Source organism: Gorilla gorilla, chromosome 7 (genome assembly GCF_029281585.2).
Source record: "Gorilla gorilla gorilla isolate KB3781 chromosome 7, NHGRI_mGorGor1-v2.1_pri, whole genome shotgun sequence".
Classification (NCBI taxonomy): domain Eukaryota; kingdom Metazoa; phylum Chordata; class Mammalia; order Primates; family Hominidae; genus Gorilla; species Gorilla gorilla.
The window spans coordinates 81,732,942-81,757,408 of record NC_073231.2 but is presented as its reverse complement, the minus strand read 5'-3'; the positions used below and the strand labels follow the sequence as shown (position 1 = coordinate 81,757,408).

The following is a 24,467-nucleotide window of genomic DNA, read 5'->3' as shown; positions in this document are numbered from 1 at the left end:
TCCTTGGGGCAAATTGGAAACTACATTGCGCTTACAGGCCCCAGAGTTCAGGACAGGTAGAAAGGATGAATCGGACCTTAAAAGAGACCTTAACTAAATTGACTATAGAGACTGGCGCTAATTGGGTAGTCCTTCTCCCCTATGCTCTGTTCCGGGCCCGTAATACCCCTTACAAACTGGGCCTTACCCCTTACGAAATCATGTATGGCAGACCTCCACCCCTGGTTCCTAGCTTAAAAGATGACCTGCTTAAGTCTGAAACAGAAAATGTCTCTGAATTCTTATTTTCCTTACAAGCCTTACAGAAAATTCACCAAGAAATCTGGCCCAAGCTGAAAGAGCTATATGAGACCAGTCCCCCACTGACACCCCATCCGTACCAGCCGGGAGACTGGGTCCTGGTTAAGCGACACCGACAAGAGACCCTACAGCCCAGGTGGAAAGGACCACTCCAAGTACTCCTGACCACACCCACCGCCCTGAAGGTAGAAGGCATTGCGTCGTGGATCCACTACACCCACGTCAAGCCAGTGGACCCAACCTCCGACCTTCTGGGGCGAATCACGGTGGCGGCTGAAGCACCGGACACGTGGACTGTGGACAGAGCTAAGAACAACCCCTTAAAACTCACCCTGCGCTGGCAGCATAGCTCACTGCAAACATGCAGTTAGGTAGTGTAACTCTAACATTAGTCGCCCTAGTGGCCGCTGGGGAAAACATAAAGCCAGCTCCTAATCCCTTTGTCTGGAGATTCTGGCTTTACGAAAACCAAACCCACCCTGGGCAACCTCATAAGCCCGGGAAATTAGTGGCCAGTGCAGATTGCCCCTCCTCAGGGTGCAATAGCCCAATTTTACTAAATTTTACCGATTTCCCAGTAGCCAAACCAGTGGCACCAATAATATGCTTCGAGTATGATCAGACTGAATACAATTGTAAGCACTATTGGTGACACCCTTATAACTATTGTAACATCCATAAATACCAATGGTGGGGTGGAAAAGAACAGATAGATCCCAGATGGCCCTTCCATCGCAGACGAGATAGAGACCTTTCATATACATGCATAGTTAGAGACCCCTGGAACTCCCGCTGGATGACGCCTCAACACGGGGCTGTATACTACTCCTCCGCCTCCACATGGCCTAGCAGTCACCTCTATCTGTGGCAGGGTCTAGTGCAGGTACGGCCCCTGGTCCATGGAAATATCCAGCGACAAGAAAACCGCCTGACACAAGACTTATGTCCTTTTTCCTGGTTAAAATTATTGCAAGAAGGATTAGAACTTGCCAACCTTACAGGACTTCACAGCCTGTCTGGCTGCTTTCTGTGTGCCACTCTAGGGCGTCCACCACTAACCGCTGTCCCCCTGCCATGGGGATCCTCCACCTCAGCCCAAGCTAACAACCACCGAAACCTCTCATATGCCCCTATCCCTAACGTGCCACTATACCTAAACCCCAGTCAAGAAAAGTTTCCCTACTGTTTCTCAGGAACTAATTCCAGCCTCTGCAACATCACTGCAACGCCCCCTAACATAAGGGCTCCGTCAGGCATATTCTTCTGGTGTAATGGAACATTATCTAAAAACCTATCAAGCCCCTCTGTTACCAACCTACTGTGTCTTCCTGTCACATTAGTTCCCCGGTTAACTCTGCTTACTGCTGGCGAGTTCCTAGGGTATACCGGTAACTGGACTAGTGCTGTTATTCACCCAGACCCTAGACCGAGACCTGCACGAGCCATATTTCTCCCCCTCATTGCAGGAATCTCCCTCACCGCATCCTTCATGGTGGCCGGACTGGCTGGGGGAGCCCTAGGTCACACCCTTATAGGAAGTAACAAGCTATACCAACAATTTGCCGTTTCTATGGAGGAGTCAGCTGAGTCCCTTGCCTCCCTCCAGTGGCAGCTCACGTCCCTAGCACAGGTAACCTTGCAGAACCGGAGGGCCTTAGACCTACTCACTGCTGAAAAAGGGGGAACGTGTATGTTTCTAAAGGAAGACTGTTGTTTCTACATAAATGAATCAGGGCTCGTGGAAGACCGGGTCCAACAGTTACGCAAGTTAAGCACAGAAGTAAGAACACGGCAGTTTGCTTCAGCTGCAGACCAATGGTGGAACTCATCTATGTTTTCTCTGTTAGCCCCCTTCCTTGGACCCCTGCTGAGTCTACTATTTCTGCTTACCGTAGGACCTTGTGTTGTTAACAGAATTTTGTGGTTCGTTAGAGAAAGGTTTGACACTGTACAACTCATGGTCCTCAGAGCCCAATACCAACCTGTAAATGCTGAAACAGAATCAGACTTATAAGACCCAAGATTGGCTCTAAAAATACCTGAAAAGAAAAGGGGGGAATGAAAGGAGCCGGGCACATTCCTCAGCCCTGGGCTCAAAACAAACAAGCCCAGTACAAACACATCCCATCCTCCCATCTCACCACATACACCACATATCGCCATATAGCTCTCAAACTTCCTGAGCCCAGTACAAACACCACCAGGAAAGTCTCCGATAAGGAGACAGCCGTTCAGAGTTTTACTGAAAAAGCGGGAACCAAAAGAATTCCTTTGTTCCCCTGTAACTCTCAGGCTATAAAAAGCAAACACTCGCATTGTTCAGGGCCCTTTTGTATGCTGTGGGATGGAGGGACCAGGTTCAAACTTGTAGTAAAGATCCTTGCCGCTTGGCTTTGACTCTGGACTCTGGTGGTCTTCTTTGGGGAACTAATGATCTGGGCATAACAATATGAGCCTGAGAGAGATTCTGATAAAGATTTTATATTTCAAATGTATTGTAAATTTATAGTGTTCCTTGCTGAGGCAATTACTAATCATATTAAATTATTCCATGTTCTAGTGTTGTTTAGCATAAAGGCCTTTATTGTCTCTAAGTTCTTAAGACTGTGAAAGATTGCTTAGTACCAAATAAATAGGTAGGGAGGTAGAGATATAGATAGATATATAGATATATAGATAGATAGATAGATAGAGATGGTAGATTTAGATAAATACATTATAACTGACACAAAAGTTTCTGAGAAAGGAAGTTTACTTCATATTTCGCTTTGCATCTAACGAAGCAGTGCATTTAAAAAGAAAATGAGATTAAAACTCTGACCACAACCATTTCCTTAATTAAAGTAATGTTCTCTTATTGCCCCGCTGGAATTCTTTATTGCCAAATGTTTGATATTGAGCAGGGCGTGGACCATTCTGTAAGTTCTCATTTAGTATAGCTGCAAAAATTAGTTAAAGGGTAAACTTTAATCAATGTCCTTCCCCTTCCTCCCATGAAAAGGACAATACACCCCATTCACACATAACACCCATACCGATTATATGTTCGGGTAAAAAGAAAGTAACCATGGTGCAGTCTTTAGAATCAAACTTTACTATCTGTAATTTCACATTTCCACTATGGTATTTCCATTTCACTCACATACATCTTAGGTCCTTCTTATCTCTCAGAGGGATTACGGTACATTGAGTTCTTGTAGCTAACAGTTCTAAGATAATTTGCATACCAACTCAGGCCACTTTACTCAAACTATTGATTCTGCCCCAAAAAAGGCTGGACCAACATATTTTGGCCTCCCTGTCAGTCTTTTTCAGATTTATGGCTTTAAATTGGTTATTAAATTCAGCTCATTCTTTAACTATTTTCTGTTCTAAATTACAGTCCTCATGATTAGATTTGAACTCCACTGGACTAGAATAGATAAATTTCATATGCCATTGGTCTATGAGTTGGGGTTGGGGTTGGAGCAGGTCACTTACCTCTCAAATATTGATAAAGTGCTATCAACTTCTTAGTAGAAACTTCATTTATTTCTTTTTTTTAACCACATATTTAAAAGTAATGAAACAATTTCAATCAGTGGGCCTGTTATTATGTCTACTTTATCTTTTCCTTTTTGTATTAAGTCCACTTTTTTTCAATTAACAGATAAAATTGCATGTACTTATCATGTATAACATAATGTTTGGAAACATGTATACATTGTGGAGTGATTAAATGTAACTAACTGATAAATTCATTATCCCAAATAGTTAACATTATTGTGGTGCAAACACAATCTGCTCTCTGTGTTTTTCAATAATAAAATACACCATCATTGACTATAGTCAGCACGACAGATCTCTTGAGAATATTCCCCCTATTTAACTGTAAATATGTACCCTTGGACCAACATTTCCCTGAACCCCTTTTGTCTTCTAATCACTTCAGCTTCTGGTAACCATCATTCTACTCTCTACTTCTATGAAATCAGTATTTATAGATCCCACATGAGTGAGATGATGTGATATTTGTCTTTCTGTGGCTTCTTTTACTTAACATCATGGCCTCTAGTTCATAAATGTTGTAGCAAATGAGATAATTTCCTTTTTTATGGCTGAATTATTGTATATATGTACTGTATTTTCTTTATCCATTCATTGGTTGATGGACATTTAGCTTGATTCCATACCTTGACCCTATTGTGTGTGCTGCAGTAAACCAGGCAGTGCAGACATCTATTCAACATGCTGATTTTATTTACTTTGAATACATAACCAGTGGTGGGACTTCTGAGTCATACAGTACTTCTATGTTTAATTTTTTGAGGAACCTCCATACTGTTTTCTATAATGATTGTATTAATTTATATTCCCAACAACAGTGTATAAGTGTTCTGTTTTTTCTGCATCCTCATCTGTACTGGTTATCTTTTATCTTTTGATAACAGCCAATCTAACATTATATCTTATTGTGGTTTTGATTTACATTTTCTGGTGAGTAGTGATATTGAGCATTTTTTAATTTACCTGTTGGCCATTTGTATGTATTCTTTTGAGAAAGTCTATTCCTTTATAGTGTCCATTGTTTAATCAGGCTATTTGTCTTCTTGGTGTTTGAGTTTGTTAATATTTTGAATATTAACTTATTATCAGATGTATAGTTTGCCAATCTTTTCTCTTTTTCTTTAAGCTGTCACCTCACTCTGTTGAGTCTCATTTGCTGTACAGAAGCTTTTTATTATGGTGCAATTCTATTTGTCTATTTTTGCATTTGTTGTCTGTACTTTGAGGTCATATTCCAAAAAGTCTTTACCCAGACTAAATGTCCTGGAGCTTTTCCCCTATGTTTTTCTTCCCCTATACTTTTACAGTTTCAGGTCTTATATTTAAGTCTTTGATTCATTTTGAGATAATTTATATATATATTAGATCCTATATATCTAAGATATATAGGATCTAATTTCATTCTTCTGCATATAGGTAACCAGTTTTGTCAACATCATTTGTTGAAGAAACTTTTCCTCATATGTATTCTTGGTGCCTTTGTCGAAAATCAGTTGGCTGTAAATGCACAGATTTATTTCTTGGCTCTCTATTCTGTTCCACTGGTCTACATGTCTGCTTTTATGCCAGTACCATGGTGTTTGCACATTTTGAAGTTAGGTAGTGTGATTTACTTACAAATTACCCAGCCTCAGCCGGGCATGGTGGCTCACGCCTGTAATCCCAGCACTTTGGGAGGCCAAGGCGGGCGGATCACCTGAGGTCAGGAGTTCAAGACCAGCCTGGCCAACACGGCGAAACCCCATCTCTATTAAACATACACAAATTATTCGGGCGTAGTGGTGTGCGCCTGTAATCCCAGCTAATCAGGAGGCTGAGGCAGGAGAATCGCTTGAACCTGGGAGGCAGAGGCTGCAGTGAGCCAAGATCATGCCATTGCACTCCAGCCTAGGCAACAAGGGTGAAATTCCATCTCAAAAAAAAAAAAAAAATCCAGCCTCAGGTTTTTCTTTATAGCAATGCAAGAATGGCCTAACACTATCTTTAATTTCTTTTAATAGTAATTTGTCATTTTGTATGTATAGGTGTCATAGTTTTCCTAGAATGGTAATTTCCAAGGATTTAATATGTTTAGTGCTAATGTAAATAATATTCTTTTAAATATTCTAGTGTTTACATTTTTATTTTATATGTAAATGGGATACTTGTGTATTAAATTTACACCCAATGGATTTTTCAGATTCACTTGGTAGTTAAAATATTTTATCTATAGATTATCTTGGATTTTCTGTGTTTATATTATAATAAGATTTTCTTTGTATAAAGATTCCTATTTAAAGTTTATTTTTTACTTTTTTGTAGCCATATTTACTGACTAATATTTCCACAAAGATATATAAAAATGTTAATAGTGAATTTTCTTAACTTCTTCACAATATTAGGAGGAAAGACTAGAAAATTCAATATTAATTATTTTCATTATATATATGTTTTGTTGATCCCTTTCATCAGATTAAAAAACTTCAAATCTATTTCTAGTATCTTAAAATCTGTGTGTCTTGTGTGTGTATATGCTTATAAATCAGATAATTGAGTCAAATAGTTTGACTATTTTAGATACCTCATATAAATGGAATCATGCAATATTTGCCTTTTTGTGATTAGCTTATTACACTTAGCATAACGCCCTTAAATTTCACCCATGTTACTGCATATAACAAGATTTCCTTCTTTTTTCAGGCTGAATAATCCTTGTCATGTTTTGTTACTAATTTTTGCTGACCTCGTGAAACGAATCAGCATGTGTAGGACTGAAATAATATCATCCTTTACTTTGAATGTTTATATACTTGAAAATGTATCTTTTTTCAGCAGCATATGGTGAAAAATTTTTCCAAATTTTAGGATCATTGTCTGTGATTGATTTCAGACCATCACACTATAACATAACACATACCATTGCAATTTGAAATATAACAGTGGCTTTTAATCATAGTACCACCTCATTATATTATGATATTTCCTTATACCATGCCCCTATTGACAGAATTAGTGTCTACTAACCAACAGAAATAGTGTGAGACAACTTTAAAAAAACAGAAATTTGTAATGTAAAACTCATTATCATGCATTTTTAAATAAGTAAATTATCTGTGAAATTATACATATATATCATATTTTCTTGTCAAATTAAAATCACAATATTCAGGTTTGAATCCCAGGAAACCAGGTAATGTACATTCTTTTCTTTCCATTTTTTTGTGTCCATCCATCACAGATAATTACTCTAGAAGACTGAATAAATGAAAAAAAAGTCACCGTTATCAACAAGTAAATTGAAATGATAGCTAGTTCAATAAATAGCATGCAAGTAACCTTATTGCAAAGTAGACTTATATCATGCAATTTATTTTTAGCCAACATTTTAAATACACAAATGCTAAAGAAGTAAAATTAACTAAAGAAAATAATTAAAAAATAACTGTAATAAATTTTTAAGTGGAAAATTTCAATGTCATTTATAACTTGATCATGTCTATTATAAATTCTGAAAAATATTATAATTCTGAAAAATAGTCTCCAATTTATTTTTATTATATACAGCTATATGACTGTCACTACTTAATATATATTTATTTAATATATTACGTTCTTTCTCTCTCCTCCCCCCCCAACCCCCCCATCCTTAAAATATTTGGAACTCACTCATGTCCTTTGCAGGGACATGGATGAAGTTGGAATCCATCATTCTCAACAAACACACACAGGAACATAAAACCAAACACCGCATGTTGTCACTCATGAGTGGGAGCTGAATCATGAAAACACATGGACACAGGGAGGGGAACATCACACACCAGAACCTGTCGGGGGTTGGGGGGCAAGGGGAGGAAGAGCATTGGGACCAATACCTAATGCATGTGGGGCTTAAAACCTAGAGGATGGGTTGATAGGTGCAGCAAACCACCGTGGCACATGTATACCTATGTAACAAACTTGCACATTCTGCACCTGTGTCCCAGTACTTAAAGTAAAATAAATTTTAAAAAAATGAAAGAAACTCACAGTGATATCATGGCATCTCTGTTGTCCAGACTACCCTTTAGGTTCACTCTCACTTTCAGGTTGCCTGCATATTAAAAATAAAAATAATATTATACTTTCTTCAAGATGATTTTACAAACCTCTGTATTATCTGTCAGTCTTGAAACCGTTCTGAATTTTTACCTAAGAACTGGGTTCACCCATTATTTGAGAATACCCTATCACTGAGAACATATCTGCCCTGGTAATCAAGACTAATAATGCACATCTTTGCATCAGTGAATATGAAAAAAAAGCACAGTGATATATGTTTACCCGAAAATAAACTTAGATCATTGTTATATTCATAAAATTATAGGTTAAGTATCTTTAAACTTTTTGCCATTCATTTTCAACCCTATTAATTTCTATTCATTTTACTAGCTATGTTTTTTTCCCTGAGGATATTTGATATCAGTTATTCCACAATAGTTATCCAATATAAGAAAACCACTTTGGCATATTTAAATAATGACTAAGTTATTACTAGTTTAGGTGCTGTATATTATTTCAGCAATTTCAAATCAACTTTTAAAATATATTCCATTTTCATTTACATTGTCATTTTAAGTATTTTAATGAAATTCAATTCATTTCAAGTAAAATGAGGGACATAGTTATATAACTCCCAGGGAGAAATCATTTGGTAGCATTTTCCTTGAAAATAAATAAACCAGTTTTAGTATTTACTTGTATTCTTATAGCACATATTCAGATATTTTTATTTTTAATAAAAGTTATTTGTTTTATATTTTCTGTAGACTAGCTGTGGCTATCATCTAGATTTTTAAGTCTTTTATTACTTATTAACTTTTAATCTTTTTCTACTTCTAACTGCTGTGTTTCAATTTACATTACTAGCAAAAAAAAGCTAAATTACTTTCCTGGGTTTTCCTACTACCTTTCATTAAAATAGCATAAAAATTCACTAAGATATAGAAATATCACAAAGTTATTTAAGTATTATTAAGTTAAAATACATATTTAACAAGATCAAATAACAAAAGAAGATAGATAAACTTAGATAAACTTTAAACTTGAATGGACAGCTAAACTTTAGCTAATCTTGCCCCTAAAAAGTCCAGATTCTTATAAGATTAAAATTGCAATTATTATATGTGTGTATATGCATGTGTATGTGTGTGTGTGCATGTGTGTGTGTGTATATATATATAATTTTTTCTTTTTTGAGTCTCAGTCTCACTCTGTTGCCTAGGCTAGAGTGCAGTGGCACAATCTCGGCTCACTGCAGCCTCTGCCTCCCAGGCTCAAGTGATCCTCCCACCTCAGCCTCCTGAGTAGCTGGGACTATAGGTGCATGCCACCACGCCTGGCTAATTTTTGTATATTTTTGGAGAGATGGGGTTTCACCATGTTGCCCAGGCTGGTCTTGAACTCCTGGCTTTAAGTGATCTACTCGCCTTGGCCTCAGAAAGTGGTGGGATGACAGGCGTGAGCCACCACCCCTGGCCATTAGTTATTAATATATGAGTTATTAAATTCCCATATAAAGACAATAATTGAATTTGAATTATTACTCATTACATCTACCACATTGCTATTTATTGACTATGTTCATAAATAATACAAATAACGAATCTTAAATATGAAATCAATATACTCATCGCTTGAATAGTCCTCAGTTCTCCATTTTTTCCTTTGGAAATGAACTTTCACCATTATAGCAATCAGTACACAGAAAATAATAAAGAAAGGAATGAATAAGAAAAATGGCCATCTCATTGGTTTGGAATGGTAAATGTTCTCAATGTAGCGCCTTTCTAGGAGAAAAAAAAAATCAAAGATTTGAAAGCATGCACCAGAAATATAGTAAAGATATTTCTGTATTTTACTATGTCTACCAGAATAAAATCTTTGAACAATGTAATAATTTAAAAATTAACATATTTTCTATGAAATAGATAACTTGAAAATATAAATGCCCAAAGTGACTCTTAGAACTCTTTTTAAAATGGATAGCTATATATGGTGGGCTGATACTTTGTTGAGGATTTTTGTATCTCTGTTCATGAAGAATTTTTTTTGTGATTTTCTTCTTTGTTGAGTTCCTTGTTTGAATTTGGCATCAGGATTATATTTTCCTCATACAATGAGTTGACAGGAACTTCCCCACCACCGTTTTCTGAAAATAATATTGCTTTCTTCCAAGAATTTGGTTCAGTTCACCTGTGAAACCATCTATGCCTACAGTTTTTTGTTGTTGTTTATTTTTGTTTGTGGTGACCTAAAAAATCATAAACCCACAGATTAAGAAGTGTGGTTTCTGACTTTTTGTTTATGCCCTTTGGTTTATAATCCAAATAGTCCTTTTCACATCTGACTACATTTATCAGCCTGTTTCTTGCCTGTAGTTGATTGGAGACCAATGAACGTACATGCTACCTTGATCACTTTCAGTCTGAGCTAATGTAATTCCTGTGAATTTCTCATGTATCAAATAAAAACACAATCCATTAAACAAAGGCCACACTCGCAAATCTCTTTGACATAAGCCTTTCTCTGTATTGGATCCTGTGAGGCTGTTATGAAATGACCAGTTTAAAATTCTTAGTAGCCTTATTGTTTGAAAGTTTTTATGATGCATTTACATAAAATACTTAGAAGGCCTTTTGTATAGAAGAAAGAGTCTCTAAGATATATCAACTTAAGTTTTTCTGAGATTTTAACAGAGGTGTTTACAGTCAAAGGCCTTGCTTAATTTTGATTTGAGATAAAATTTTATTGCTCTAATCTCAAATTTGGCCTTTCATTGTTTCTTACTTTAAGAAACTTGCGGAGAATGAAAATTAGTTTTACTTTCAAACCAATAAAATCCTTGCTTGGACCAATGTCCTAGAGTGCCTTATTAACATTTTCTTCCAGTAGTTTCATAGTAGGCATGAGTTCAATTTTCCACATTACCAAAGGCAGCAGTGATGCCAAACAATTTACCACTTCATAATAATGGTTTCACTTTCTGCAACATGTTTTTAAACTGTCCTTGAATTGCTCACCAACTTCAACATGTACTAAGACTTCAATAGTTTCCTGCCTTTCCGTCTTCCATGTACTATCCAATTTCAAAGCTAAGGTCACATTTTATATTTCTATTACACAACATATTGAGAGCTAAATTTTTTTTATTATTTATTGCTGTATAAGAAATTACCTCAAGGCTTAGTAACTTAAAACATTAGATTTTGCTCACAATTTTGTTGGTCATGAATTTGAGGAGGGCTTATTAGATGGTTGTATTTTTGTTTCTGAGTGCAATCAAATTTCAAATATTGCTGATAATTTTCAAGAAGTGAATGAGAGAATGAGATTTCAGGGAATGAGAGAAGTAAGGGCTGCAAAATACCTAGCTAGAGTCTGTAGGAAGACCATGAGAGTCCTAGAATGTTAGTTCTTCACATTTTATTGATCAATCATACCACTAAAACCAACCTGGAAAGGAGTGGTCTCCACTGCTCATTGGGAAATGGCATGTGTGTGCATGAATAGAAACAATTAATTGCAGCCAATGGGAAGATAAGCTAATTGTTGCTAGTAAAATGGAAATAGCTTGAAAATACATTAATTACAAAGTTTTAAACTTACTAATCTATTACTATATAACATTAAATATAATATTTCCAGATACTGGAATTAATAACTACCTATGACTCAAAATCAGAAAAATGGCTCTACTTGTATGTACATTTAGATTTTTATATCAAAGAAAATCTCCTGGTCCTAAGTATTATTGGATATGCCAGTTAACTTCTGGCTTTCTCTAAAATTCATCTAGGCTTTTCCTCTGCTTTGATCAATATCACAGGGAACCGCACTGCCCGAGTTCCTTGACCTGCTGTCTTCCAGTCAGTTTTGATCACTGGGAATCACTAAGTAATATCTGGAGGATTTGAAGAGTAAAAATAGCTCTGATATTATTCCCCCTTCCTCTCCAGCATCTCCAACAGTGACTGTATATTATCTATACCTCCAGCTCATGCTGGACTGTAACTCTCCCTGTGGTTTCAATCCTGCTATACATCCCTGACCATAGTTATATATCATGCTAAATGGCCCAGATTCTGATTCTAGTAATACCACCTCTTTTTATTGTCCCTACAACCCTAAAAAGTGGTAGTCATTTTCTGGGTTGCCTCATCTTTCTCTGATTAATCTTCTCATCTATGCAATTACCAGACGCCTTACACGGCGTTCTTTCTGTTTGAAAGACTAAAGTGATTTCTGTCTTTATGCCTGGGCTCTGACTGATATATCATATTTATAACATATGCTACGTATGTTGTAATATATTACTCTCTGGAAGTGGAAGTAAAACATACACATTCATGTGCAGTTTAATGTCTAAACATAGTCTAGATATAAATTGGTAGACAAAATATTATTTGTTATCAAATTTAATAAATTCAAATTATGTTTTAATTATTTTCTGATTTATTATTAATACTTACCAGGGAGTCTGGCTGGTATAGCTACAGGTGGAAAATTGCCACTGTCAATACTCCCACCAGGCCATAGATCTGATTGAACTGAGCAATCTGGAGGTAAATATGAAGCACTACAGTGACAGTGCTTTTTGTTATTGCATACCTAAAAGAAGGAGAAATATCACCTTATAAGATAAGCAACTAGATTTATATGTGTTCAAGTAGAATTATAAAATAATATGTAGGTCAGATAAGGCCAATTTTCCTGTATGTTTTGGTGTGTGTGTGCGTGTGTGTGTGTAGCAATGCATTTAGTTTCCTAAAATTAGGCTCAATGATTTCTATTTTCACCTCATAGTACTGCTACTTACACCTCTATTACTGCATTTGTCAGTAGTACAATCATAACCCAAGTATGAAGAACTCACACATCTTTGATTCCTGCAAACCTAAAAAGATGAGCAAAAATAAGTTAATTGACATGCCACCTAGAGTTGCCATTTGATTAAAAGCATTCCATACCATACCATATTACCATGGACTAATAAAAAGGGTATTGATTTAGCAACAAGAATTAGTATACTAACAATGAATAGTTAATGTATTGAGCTACTATGTTTCCAGCACTAGATGAGACTCTGATTATCTAGGAGTAAACAAAACAATAACGGTTTCTTCCGTGCTTAGACTGGGATAGCAGGGACAAATATGAAATGAGTAAAACACAAATAAGTACGTAATAAATGCTGTAATGAAAAAATTGATTTATGAAGCGTAAAATACAGGAAAGGTGTCAAATATTCGAGAAGAGTTAAAACCTTCTCATTGAGCCCTGATGATAGATAGGACTTAATTGGTACAGAAATAAAAGAGTATTATAAAAAAAGAAGTAATATTTAAAATGATTCTACCATGGAAGACCGTATTGAACCTTTGAGAAATCTAAAGGGCAGTGTGGCCATTCAGTCATTCATTAAATAAATATTTGAGTCCTACAAATGTACCTGGCCCCAAGAAGGCATCAGTGAACAACACAAATCTCATCTTGTTCATACCATAACAAAAGAGAGAGAAACAGACAAAAAACTCGATATTCTATGAAAGAAGATATTATTGGCATGATTGTGTAGAATCTTATATTCTTCATGAGCAAGTTGGTCAAATATAGCAATTTGCTATATTTACATATTGGAAGAAGGAAAGCTGATAAAAGTAGGTTTTGGAAAAGAGAATGGAAAGGGCAATAGCCTATAGATACAAAGTTAGAATGTCATTGCTGTGGTCCACAAAAATGATAAGCATACAGTGAAATTGAGTGGTAGTGAGGATAGAAACCAGTAGATGTATTTGAGATAGAAAGTTTAAACCAGCTGAGTTGGAGTAATATGCATAGTAAAAAGAGATGGGTGAATGACACCAAGGATTCTGACTTGCTTAATTCTCTTGCTGGTAGTTAAATCAACTGAGATAAAGAAAGTTAAGCATAAAGACAAAGGTTTAGTAATTGTTTTCAGAGATCTCTTTCAACCTATATCAAATAATACTATGTTTCAAAAGAACAAAAAATGTTTAATGCACTCATACAAATACTCAGAACGACTAATGGTAAGCCCAAGAACATGTAATTAGAAATATTTTTTATTTTAAAAGTTTGCTAAAGAATATTGGCAATATTTTGGGAGATTTTTCCTCTTATAATATAGGATCATCACACTAACTTTTAAAGTCAGAGAGTTAACCTGTTCACATAGTTTTTGCCCAACATTATTAAGTATGAAAAAATACATTATTAATTGTGTTGGATAATTATGGCAATGCATACCTCCGTTTAAGATTTATGGGGAAATGGACTAATGATGAATAGATGGCCAGGTTATTTTGGATGGCTGTGGTAGTAGTATAAAAAGTACTAGCTCTGGATACTGGATACAGATTAGTGCTGCTGTAGTTATAAATCTATCTGTTCTGTTAGCATGCTTCCTTCACACCTAACTACAATTTAAAGAGAGTAGTTAGATATATAATTTGCAGAGCTATTGTCCAGAAAAAAGTAAACCTAATTTTCAGAACCATTAAATATATTAATTGTCTAGAGAAACAAAAGTTGAGGAAGGGTTGTTGGTATTACTGATACCCTTTTTCTGCAATGAAGTGTTTTTGTGGGGTTTTTTGTTTGTTTTTGTTTTTGTCTGTTTGGGTTTTGTTTGTTTGTTTGTTTTTGCTTTAACATGCCTGTGGCAGAGTGCTTAACTTCAGTTGCATCATGCAGGAAGCTTTGCTAGGGAAAAACAGCATCCAAATAAAGAAGCTAGCTAAAAAAATTAAAAACTATTTATAACCATATAGCAATAGTAATATTACATAAAAAATACAATTCTTTTTTATTCTTCACCAAACTCTTTAAAACAGATATATTTTTGTTTTGAGGTAAGAATCATAATGCAGCCTCCTTTATTATCATTAGGCAGAATAGGTTCCCACAGAAACCTTCTTGTTATGTAGGAACTGAAATGCTAAATGAAATAAAATCTGTACATACTCTTTTTTTTTTCTTTTTTTTTTTTGAGATAGGGTCTCACTCTGTTGCCCAGGCTGGAGTGCAGTGGCTTGGTCTCAGCTCACTGCAGCCTATGCTTCCTGGGTTCAAGCGATTCTCGTGCCTCAGCCTCTCAAGTAACTGGGATTACAGGCTTGTTCCACCACGCCCACTTAATTTTTGTATTTTCAGTAGAGACGGGGCTTCACTATGTTGGCCAGGCTCATACTCTTTTTTTAAAGGCATAGTTGTACCAGAGATAAAAATCATTTTTAGGTTCAGAAAATGTGAAACAGTGTGATTCCACAAAAGCAACCAAAACTGAAGGCAGCACTCCTCCAGTGGCCACCAATGACCAAGCATTTTGGATTTAAATGATCATTTGCACCCCCTACAACAGCGGCAGAATTAGAAGCAGGTTATATCAAACTTTCAATAAATAGTCTGGGGAGGTACATCAGAAAAACGGTGATATAGAAAACAAAACAAAATCTGGCTGAAATAACATTATAGGAGCTCTGGAAACAGTCAAAGGTCTACAGCAACCAGTAAAATACTGAAGAACACATTGTCACAGTCAAAATGGTAGAAAATTTTATGGCATTTTTGTCTGAATGAGGCAGCAGCTAAATTCTCAATCCCTTCCCTCAAACTGAAGGATGCAGCACAGATTTTATTGGCAATATTCTAACTTGTCTGGTAGCTGCCTTAAGGACTGGTTTCTGATTTGCCTAACTCAAATCTCAGATGGAAAGAAGCAGTATAGACTGCTAGGGAAAGGTGCAGGGAGAGTAACATTTGCAGACACCTGGGGCAAAAGATTACGGTGGAGATGTAATTGTAGCTCCCACAATATCCACAGTGCCATGGGAGGGACCTGGTGGGAGGTAACTGAATTATGGAGACAGGTTTTTCCCATGCTGGTCTCCTGATAGTGAGTAAGTCTCATGAGATCTGATGGTTTTAGAAAGGGCAGTTCCCCTGCACACACTCTCTTGCCTGCCTCCACGTAAGACATGCCTTTGTTCCTCCTTTGCCTTCTGCCATGATTGTGAGGCCTCCCCAGCCACGCGGGACTGTGAGTCCATTAAATCTTGTTTTCTATATAAATTACCCAGTTTCAGGCATGTCTTGATTAACAGCATGAGAACAGACTAATATAGTAAAATCGGTACCAGGAATGGAGTGCTGCTGTGAAAATACTAAAAAATGTGGAAGCGATTTTGGAACTGGGTAACAGCCAGAGATTGGAATCATTTGGAGGGCTAAGAAGAAGACGGGAAAATGTGGGAAAGTTTGGAAGTTCCTAGAGACTTGTTGAATGGCTTTGATCAAAATGCACTTAGTAATATGAACAATGAAGTCCAGGCTTAGGTGGTCTCAGATGGAAATGAGGAACTTCTTGGGAACTGGAGAAAAGGTGACTCTTGTTATGTTTTAGCAAGGAGAGTGGCAGCATTTTGCCCCTGCCCTAGAAATCTGTGGAACTCTGAACTTGAGAGAGATGATTTAGGCTACCTGGCAGAAGAAATTTCTAAGCAGCAAAGCATTCAAGAGGAAGCAAAGCATAAAAGTTGGAAAAATTTGCAGCCTGATGATGCAATAGAAAAAAAAAAAACCCATGTTCTGGGGAAAAATTCAAGTCTGCTGCAGAAATTTGCATAAGTAATGAGGAGTCAAATGTTAGTCATCAAGACAGTGGGGAAAATGTCTCCAAGGCATATCAGAGACTTTCATGGTAGCCCTTCCCATCACAGACACAGAGGCCTAGGAGGGAAAAACGGTTTCCTGGGCAGGGCCCAGGGTCCCCCTGCTCTATACTGCCTCAGGACTTGGCACCCTGCATCCCAGCTACTCTAGCTATGGCTAAAAGGGTCCAAGGTACAGCGCAGCCCACAGCTTTAGAGGGTGCAAGTAATAGTAAATCCACCGGAATAGTAAATCCACCACCTCCTTAAAGCATAAATTTCACAGGACCTATAAAACAACAAAATGCACACACACACACACACACACACACACACACACACTCAAAACAAGGTATTCAGGCAAGAAATAGCATGAAAATGGGGCAATTTAAAAACCTGCCAACTTGCCCAGTGTTTGTAGAAAGGCTCTATTCTGTGAAAGTTATTTACTAATTAATTTAGTATTATCCGAATGTTGGGGTCAACCTGAATATAAAGCTTAAGATCATCCCAGGTCCTTTCTGAGCATGCATCTTTCCTAAGCCTGTGTGTGGTTTTTTAGTTTCTCAAATACATGGTTGATTTAAAATGTATTATTTTTCCAACTCATCCCATCCTCGTCCTAGTGTTCTTAGATGGCTACTTGATGGGACATCACTTTTGTCATGAACACTGTGGCAGGGTACTGCCTGTCATATATCCTTCATCCCATTCACTAACTGTGGATATAACCGGAGTTCCAATCAACCATTTTGAAGGCCATGTAAAGGAGGATCACAAACAAGATCTATAGCTAAAAACTGGACTGAGTCTGGATCATTGATGACATAATGGCACCCAATAACTGCTCTGGATGGACAACCTCCAAAATTACTTTGTATTATGGGAAAAAAATAACTACCAACGATTTAAGCCACTCTTGGTGGTTCCCATTTCCTGTGCAATTCCTACGTCACATAACATATTTTAGCCTATTTAGAAACAATGGAGAATTTAAAATGTAAGATAGTCTTGGGCATTAATTTGGTAAGACATTTTCAAAGTAAATTTAATAAAAGCAAATGTGTTGCACAATTTTTTAAATGACTTACATTTTGTGTGAGAATTTGAATGACAATTTTTTTATTTGTATACACTCTTACTTTCTAATTTTCTAAATGAATATTAGTAAAGTTAGCATAGTTTTCCTTTCCCTCTTTTCTTCAATAAGGGGCTTACTGTATTCTGTTACTTATTAAGCCAGAGAGGCTTTATAATTTAAACATGAGACTAATTTGAGCTTGCACCTGCTTGTGTATATACGTGTTTGTATGTATTTCATATTTCATATAATAAAAAAATGTAGGAAGGCAAAAACTGTTGATATGTATGCATAGGTACCATATTGAATGCAAAGTAAGAAAGATAGTTATGTAGACAGGTAAATATTCTACAACTCCGTGTGTGTGCATGTCTATGAAAAATTGATGGAAGGTTCATAAAAATTAAAAGAGTTATTATATCTCAGATATGCGACTGGATTGATTTTTTCTTTATTCTGTGAGTTTGTTTATTATTTTCATCAGTAAAATGGGCATATATTATTTTAATGGCTATTTAAAAATGATTATATCAAAAGATAATTTATGACATTAGATGTATTCTCTGTGTGATATGAGATGTTTAATAAAATACAGTAAATGAACAATGCAGTTCTCAATTCAGTGAATACACATAATTTCAAAGAAAAAATTACTAAATAACCAACGAAATAGTCATAGCAATGTCATATATGCATGATTGCAAATATTTTATTCTTTTAAAGTTTGTTTTTTCCTGATTTTCTGTATTGAATATGCACTTAAATTCTGAGAAAAAATACTAATTATGTATCATTTAAGAACAGAGTCTAGGCCAGGTGCAGTGGCTCACACCTGTAATCCCAGCACTTTAGGAGGCTGAGGTGGGTGGATCACCTGAGGTCAGGAGTTTGAGATCAGCCTGGCCAACACGGCGAAACTCCGTCTCTACTAAAAATACAAAAATTAGCCGGATGTGGTGGTACCACCTGTAATCCCAGCTACTCAAGAGGCTGAGGCAGGAGAATCACTTGAACCTGGGAGGCAGAGGTTGCAGTGAGCAGAGATCACACCACTGCACTCTAGCCAGGGCAAGAGTGACACTCATCTCAAAAAAGGGCAGTCTAAAATATTAGGAAATTATTTGGGAATAAAAGACTACCTACCTTATTTGAACCACAAGAAGTTCCATCTTTTATCCACATCTTTTGGCTGTCTGAATGATCACTGGCAAATTCCACAGCAACACAGAGATGTCCACTTATGTTGGCATAAATAATAGTGGCACTTGGAATTTGTAATAAAAATTTACCTACATATTTACATATTAATTTTCCACACTGCAGATTGCTATAATTTATCCATTCAAGGTTTGCAAGCTAATATATGCAATTCGTTTTAAAACACCAAAAAAAGAGCCTTGCCTAAATTGCCAATAATAACTGAACATTTTAGTAATTAATTATGAACTAAGGTTGGTGCAAAACTAATAGTGGTTTTTGCCACTTTTTTAATGGCAAAAGCCGCAATCACTTTTGCACCAACCTAATATTCCCTAGTTAGCCTGGCAACTTTTTTTTGTGATTCCTTCACTTTCCTTTGAATCTGAAACAAAATCAAACCCACGCTCAAATAAGTTTAACATCTGTTCACCTTTTCAGTGATTTTAAAAATGAAGATTTCAAGGTCACTCATATTAATTAACAAAAATAACCATTAATTAATACTACAGGGTTATCACTATATATATCACATAAGGTAGTACGTCCTACAGATTAATGTGAGCATTTGCCTACAGTACATGCTACAAACCATAAGATTTTTATTTGGCCCTTGCATCCTGTTTGGAATCTTAAATGCTACCACATGACCATTGCTACATCAGAAGATTCAGGAAACCATGGAGGCAGAGAAACTAACCCTAGATCAACTGCATATGTTGAGATAGACAACATAGGTTATCTAAATAGCCTCCTAATCAGCAAAATCTCAGCAGTGATGAAAATCTAAATGTCTTCAAGCAATTTTCTATGGCCTGAACTTTTCTCCCTTTGGCCAAAAGAAGACAACGAAAATGGGCAACCCAGCCCCTGAAGTGGCCAGGAGTCATCGAGGAAGGACTTGGAGTTGATAAAAGCTGTTCTGCACTCATAGTGCACACACCGGTTAAACATTAAGTAATTTCATAGAACATCAACCTTAGGCAAAGCCATTCTGTGATCATGAAAGATTAAGAAAATAAGCAAGCTCACTTCATAGATCATGTCTGAACACAGAGGAGAAACAAACATTGTCCAAGCCACAAAGTTACTGGACATTCCCAGGATTCAGCTAATATGTGTGACTGTTGCTTCTTTAGCAATTACAACTTTAGCTTCACTTTAGTCTTCCCTCTTCATATATAAGATTAAGATATACAATCATACAATTATTAATATCTCTACTTTAAAACATCTAATTTACAGCAAAGGTCTATTTCCTGAAACCTTCCTAAAATCACCTAACCCAAGTCCAAATCTCTAGAACTGGCATACTCCACAATTTCTCATGATGCGCATTCTCACCACTCAACATGTGAAAAAACCCAACTTGCTCAACTACAGCTGCCTTCTTGGTGGTCTTTGGCTGGAAGGCATTGTAGTAAGGTAGAACTGTAATCTGAAACACACATGCTCACACTTTGAAGACACCGGAATGTAACCAGAAAGGAAAGGACTATATAACTGAGCTTTAAGAATGGGAACTGCAGCACCAGATATTCTGTAGATGTGGCTTTGTTTAATAATTTATGAAAGCACATCCAAGGTTGAAGACTCTTAGCTTGAATAATCCAAGGACATTATTAAAATACGGGTCTAATATCAGTTAGTTGACTGGAAACTTAGACTGAGAACTGAAATCTGAATATAAATTTCAGGTTTATATTCAGCCTGAAACCTGGATGACTACTGAACTAATTAAGCTTGTGTGGTGAAGAATCCAGGGAGCACATAAAAAGCATCTCCCAGAGGCATAAAGAAATGAACAATGTTTTCAGCTCCTGCTCAGAGACAGGTTTGGTTTATAGTTTGAGTCCAGCTATGTTAAATCCCTTCCATTACAAAATTCTAGCCTTCAGAAAAGCAAAAGTGAATGCAATTTCCATTATGTATTAGTCATATTATATGATACAAAGTTAAGAAATATGCTAAACACACATAGAAAAAGTAAAATATAACATAGAGGGCAAATAAATTACTAGATATACCCACACCAATACTACACAGACATTTCATTCAGCAGAGAAGCCCTTTAATGCAGCTTATATAAAAAGGATCAATGATGAAAAGGAAAATATAGTCATAATAGCTAGAATTTTCTTTCAGTAAGTATATGCTTTAGCAATTATAAAGCAAATTTCTGTGCATTTGGAACTTGAGTATATGACGAAGCAACTTGTATACTAAAATGTACTTTATGGCACTTAATTGGAATTAGAATTATCACTAAGTTCATGTCTTAAATTCAGAGATTTACATGAATGAATATGTGATACATGTATGTGCATATATGAAATGCATGTTATAGCTCCATTGACTGACAGGCTTGAGAGGTAATGAGAAGAAAAAAAAAGAAATAAAGGGCCACCGTATCTGAAATTTACTCTCAAATATTTCAGAAAAACAATTATAAAGCAATATATACATATAGTTACAACACCGTATGTGTTTATAATGTGTGTATTTGTATATTTGTGTGTATATTATATGTAATGAAAAAGAGAGACAGAGACAGAGACAAAGAGATAGAAAATGATAAACCAAATGTGTTAAAATGCTAAAATTTGGAAAATTTGAAGGGTATACAGGAATTATTTGCACCATTATTCTAACTTTTATATATGTCTGAAATTGTTTCCAAATAAAAACATTAAAAAATAAAAAGTCAGTAAAAATAAAAAAAATTTTAAAAAAAAGAAATAGTAGACATGCACACAGCTGGTGCTTAGGTATTTATTTTCAAATACCATCTTCTAAGAAAAGGAACCAAGGCTCCTTGGATGAATAGCTGAATCCAGAGCAGAAGTAGAAGAAGCGCAATGCAACCTACAACATCTTTTCTTGTGCTAGAAAAATTTGGAAGTTATTAAAAAGTCCTACAGACTTTTGAAAAGGACACATTAACCAGCTCAAAGGGATTCCCAATAGTCAAAATTAAGAGAATTTGAGAAAGTATCAAAATAAATAATGATAGTAATGTATTTTATCCTATTAAATAAAATAACAATTATTGTGTCTAAACTGATATATATAGATAAGTAAATAAAAATATAGAAGTGACTACTTCTTCCTACAGTACATTTCTAGATAATAAAGGCAAAGTCAATAATACAGTTAGAAAATCACTAATGGATTTTAAAACTAGTTAGTTAAAGTTTGAGGAGAAACAGAATATGCCCAGGGTCTCGATATAACTCCTCCAAAATTACATATTAAACCCAAAAGGAAAATAGTAATTTCACAGTTGAAAGATTTAGAGAATAATGACTTTATCAAAACATTTAACCTAAAATGTCCAATACTGAAAGAAAATGGCATGTACCTTTAAAAAAATCCAGGGTACAACAACATCACTTCAGTGATAAACATGCCAAAATGTATCACTTACACATAATTATGAAAAATTTCAAAGAAACCTAAATTGTGGGAAAATTCTACAAATTACTTAACCGATAGTATTAAAAAAACTAATAAAAAGAAACACAAAAACAAAAATGTTCCAAATTAAAGAACTCTAAAAATACATTAGGAGTAAATGTAAATATCTGACACTGGGTTTGTTCCTGAACAAGGAAAATAGCCTAAAATTACTCAAAACAATGAATGAAATTTCAATATGAACCATGTTTGATAGCTACAATAAGTTATGTAAGAAAATATCTTTATTTTCAAGATTGTTATTGAGGAATAAACAAGCACAGTTTTCAACTTACACTCAAACCGTTCAGAAAAATAATTATGAAGAGAGGAGAGGAGAGAAGAGTTGGAACAACAGAAGGGTAAAGCAACAGAAAAATGTAAACAACCTGTAAACCTAGGCAAAGGGTATATGGGAATTCCTTGCACTATTCACGAAAACTATAAAGTTTATTACAGAAGTTTTACTTTACTTTTGAAATAATATCAACATAAAATTTTACAACAAAGGAATGGGTATCAGTAACATTCTAGTTCTAATTTATTTATTTATTTTTTATTTTTGAGGTGGAGTCTCGCTCTGTCGCCCAGGCTGGAATGCAGTGGCGCGATCTCGGCTCACTTCAACCTCTGCCTCCCAGGTTCAAGCGATTCTCCTGCCTCAGCCTCTCGAGTAGCTGGGATTACAGGCAACCGCCATCATGCCTGGCTAATTTTTGTATTTTTAGTAGAGACGGGGATTCACCAGGTTGGCCAGGCTGGTCTCTTAACTCCTAACCTCGGGTGATCTGCCCGCCTCAGCCTCCCAAAGTGCTGGGATTACAGGTGTGAACTACCCTGCCCGGTCTTCTAGTTCTGATTTACAAAATAATAGTAACAGATAATAGTTAGCACTCATATAGTACATACTATGTATCAGTCACCATTCTAAGTGTTTTTCATACAGCGTCTATGTTTCCCACTGGCACCAAACTGGTGACGTGTTATTAATATTCATATATTACATATTAAAAAAAACTGAGGTCACACGAATAGGTAAAGAGTGGGATTAGGATTTAAAACCAAAATGTCTGGCTGTAGAGCACATGTTCTTAAATACCACGCTTTGGCCAGGCGCGGTGGCTCACGCCTGTAATCCCAGCATTTTGGGAGGCCGAGGCAGGTGGATCACGAGGTCAGGAGATCAAGACCATCCTGGCTAACACGGTGAAACCCCGTCTCTACTGAAAACACAAAAAATTAGACGGGCGTGGTGGCAGGCGCCTGCAGTCGCAGCTACTCGGGAGGCTGAGGCAGGAGAATGGCGTGAACCCGGGAGGCGGAGCTTGCAGTGAGCCGAGATAGTGCCACGGCACTCCAGCCTGGGGGAGAGAGTGAGACTCCTTCAAAAAAAATAAAATAAAAAAATAAAAAAAAAAAACACATTTTGCTTCTTAAGCAGTAAAAATTCATGTATCTTAACTACTTTACTATGAGGATTGTCATGCTTTGTAAAAATTAAAAGTAATAGCACCACTGCATTCCAGCCTAGGCAACAGAGTGAGACTCCATCTCAAAAAAAAAAAAAAAAAAATTAAAGTAATAGCATGCACAATAAAAATGATTACTGATGGGTAATTAATGTACCTATATGAAAACTAAACACTTTGTGGAAAAGTACAAGGGATAATTTGGTTATAGGAGAGGAGAAATGTGTCTATGATATTTATAATTTGAATAAACATGGTCTTACTTTATGTTCAGGGGATATTTTGCTTACATAAACTTAATTGTTTGATGTTATTTTCAAATATAAGGTGATAAATAGAAGTTCTAAGACAGATTTCTGAAAACATACTCAGCTTCACACTGTGTGTATCCTGAATCACTTATACCACAGTTTCCAGATACATCAGTCTTTGAATTAAGGTGAGAATAACATTCTGAAGGACCAAACTCTACTTCTGAAAATAAAAAGGTGAGGTTAGTCATATTAAACTTATATTAATTAAAAATAAATAACAAATACACTTAAAATTCTGAAAGGGTTTAAGATATTCATTGTACAAAATAAGATCATACTATAACATTCAAAATAAAAACTAGATTTAAGATCACACAAAACTACTTCAATGAAATGTTTAAAAATTGAAAGGACTCTGGTCTACTATTCAAAGACATATCCTAGACATACTCCAGAGTTAGCCACTGTATTAAGTTTA

General features: G+C 35.9%; 1 protein-coding gene across 1 annotated transcript in view; it reads right to left on the bottom strand.

Annotated features, from left to right (window-relative positions):
* Positions 1-4,797: 4,797 nt before the first annotated feature.
* The window catches only part of ADAM2 (ADAM metallopeptidase domain 2), an 80,707-nt gene continuing 61,037 nt past the window's right edge, over positions 4,798-24,467 (bottom strand). Inside the window, exons 14-20 of the mRNA XM_063709322.1 lie at positions 24,104-24,209; positions 18,757-18,850; positions 12,680-12,757; positions 12,333-12,471; positions 9,491-9,650; positions 7,852-7,915; positions 4,798-7,080 (exon numbers count right to left, since the gene is read on the bottom strand). Coding sequence (XP_063565392.1) covers positions 7,882-7,915; positions 9,491-9,650; positions 12,333-12,471; positions 12,680-12,757; positions 18,757-18,850; positions 24,104-24,209 — 611 coding nt within the window. The 3' untranslated portion in view covers positions 4,798-7,080; positions 7,852-7,881. The remainder of the gene's footprint in view (positions 7,081-7,851; positions 7,916-9,490; positions 9,651-12,332; positions 12,472-12,679; positions 12,758-18,756; positions 18,851-24,103; positions 24,210-24,467) is intronic.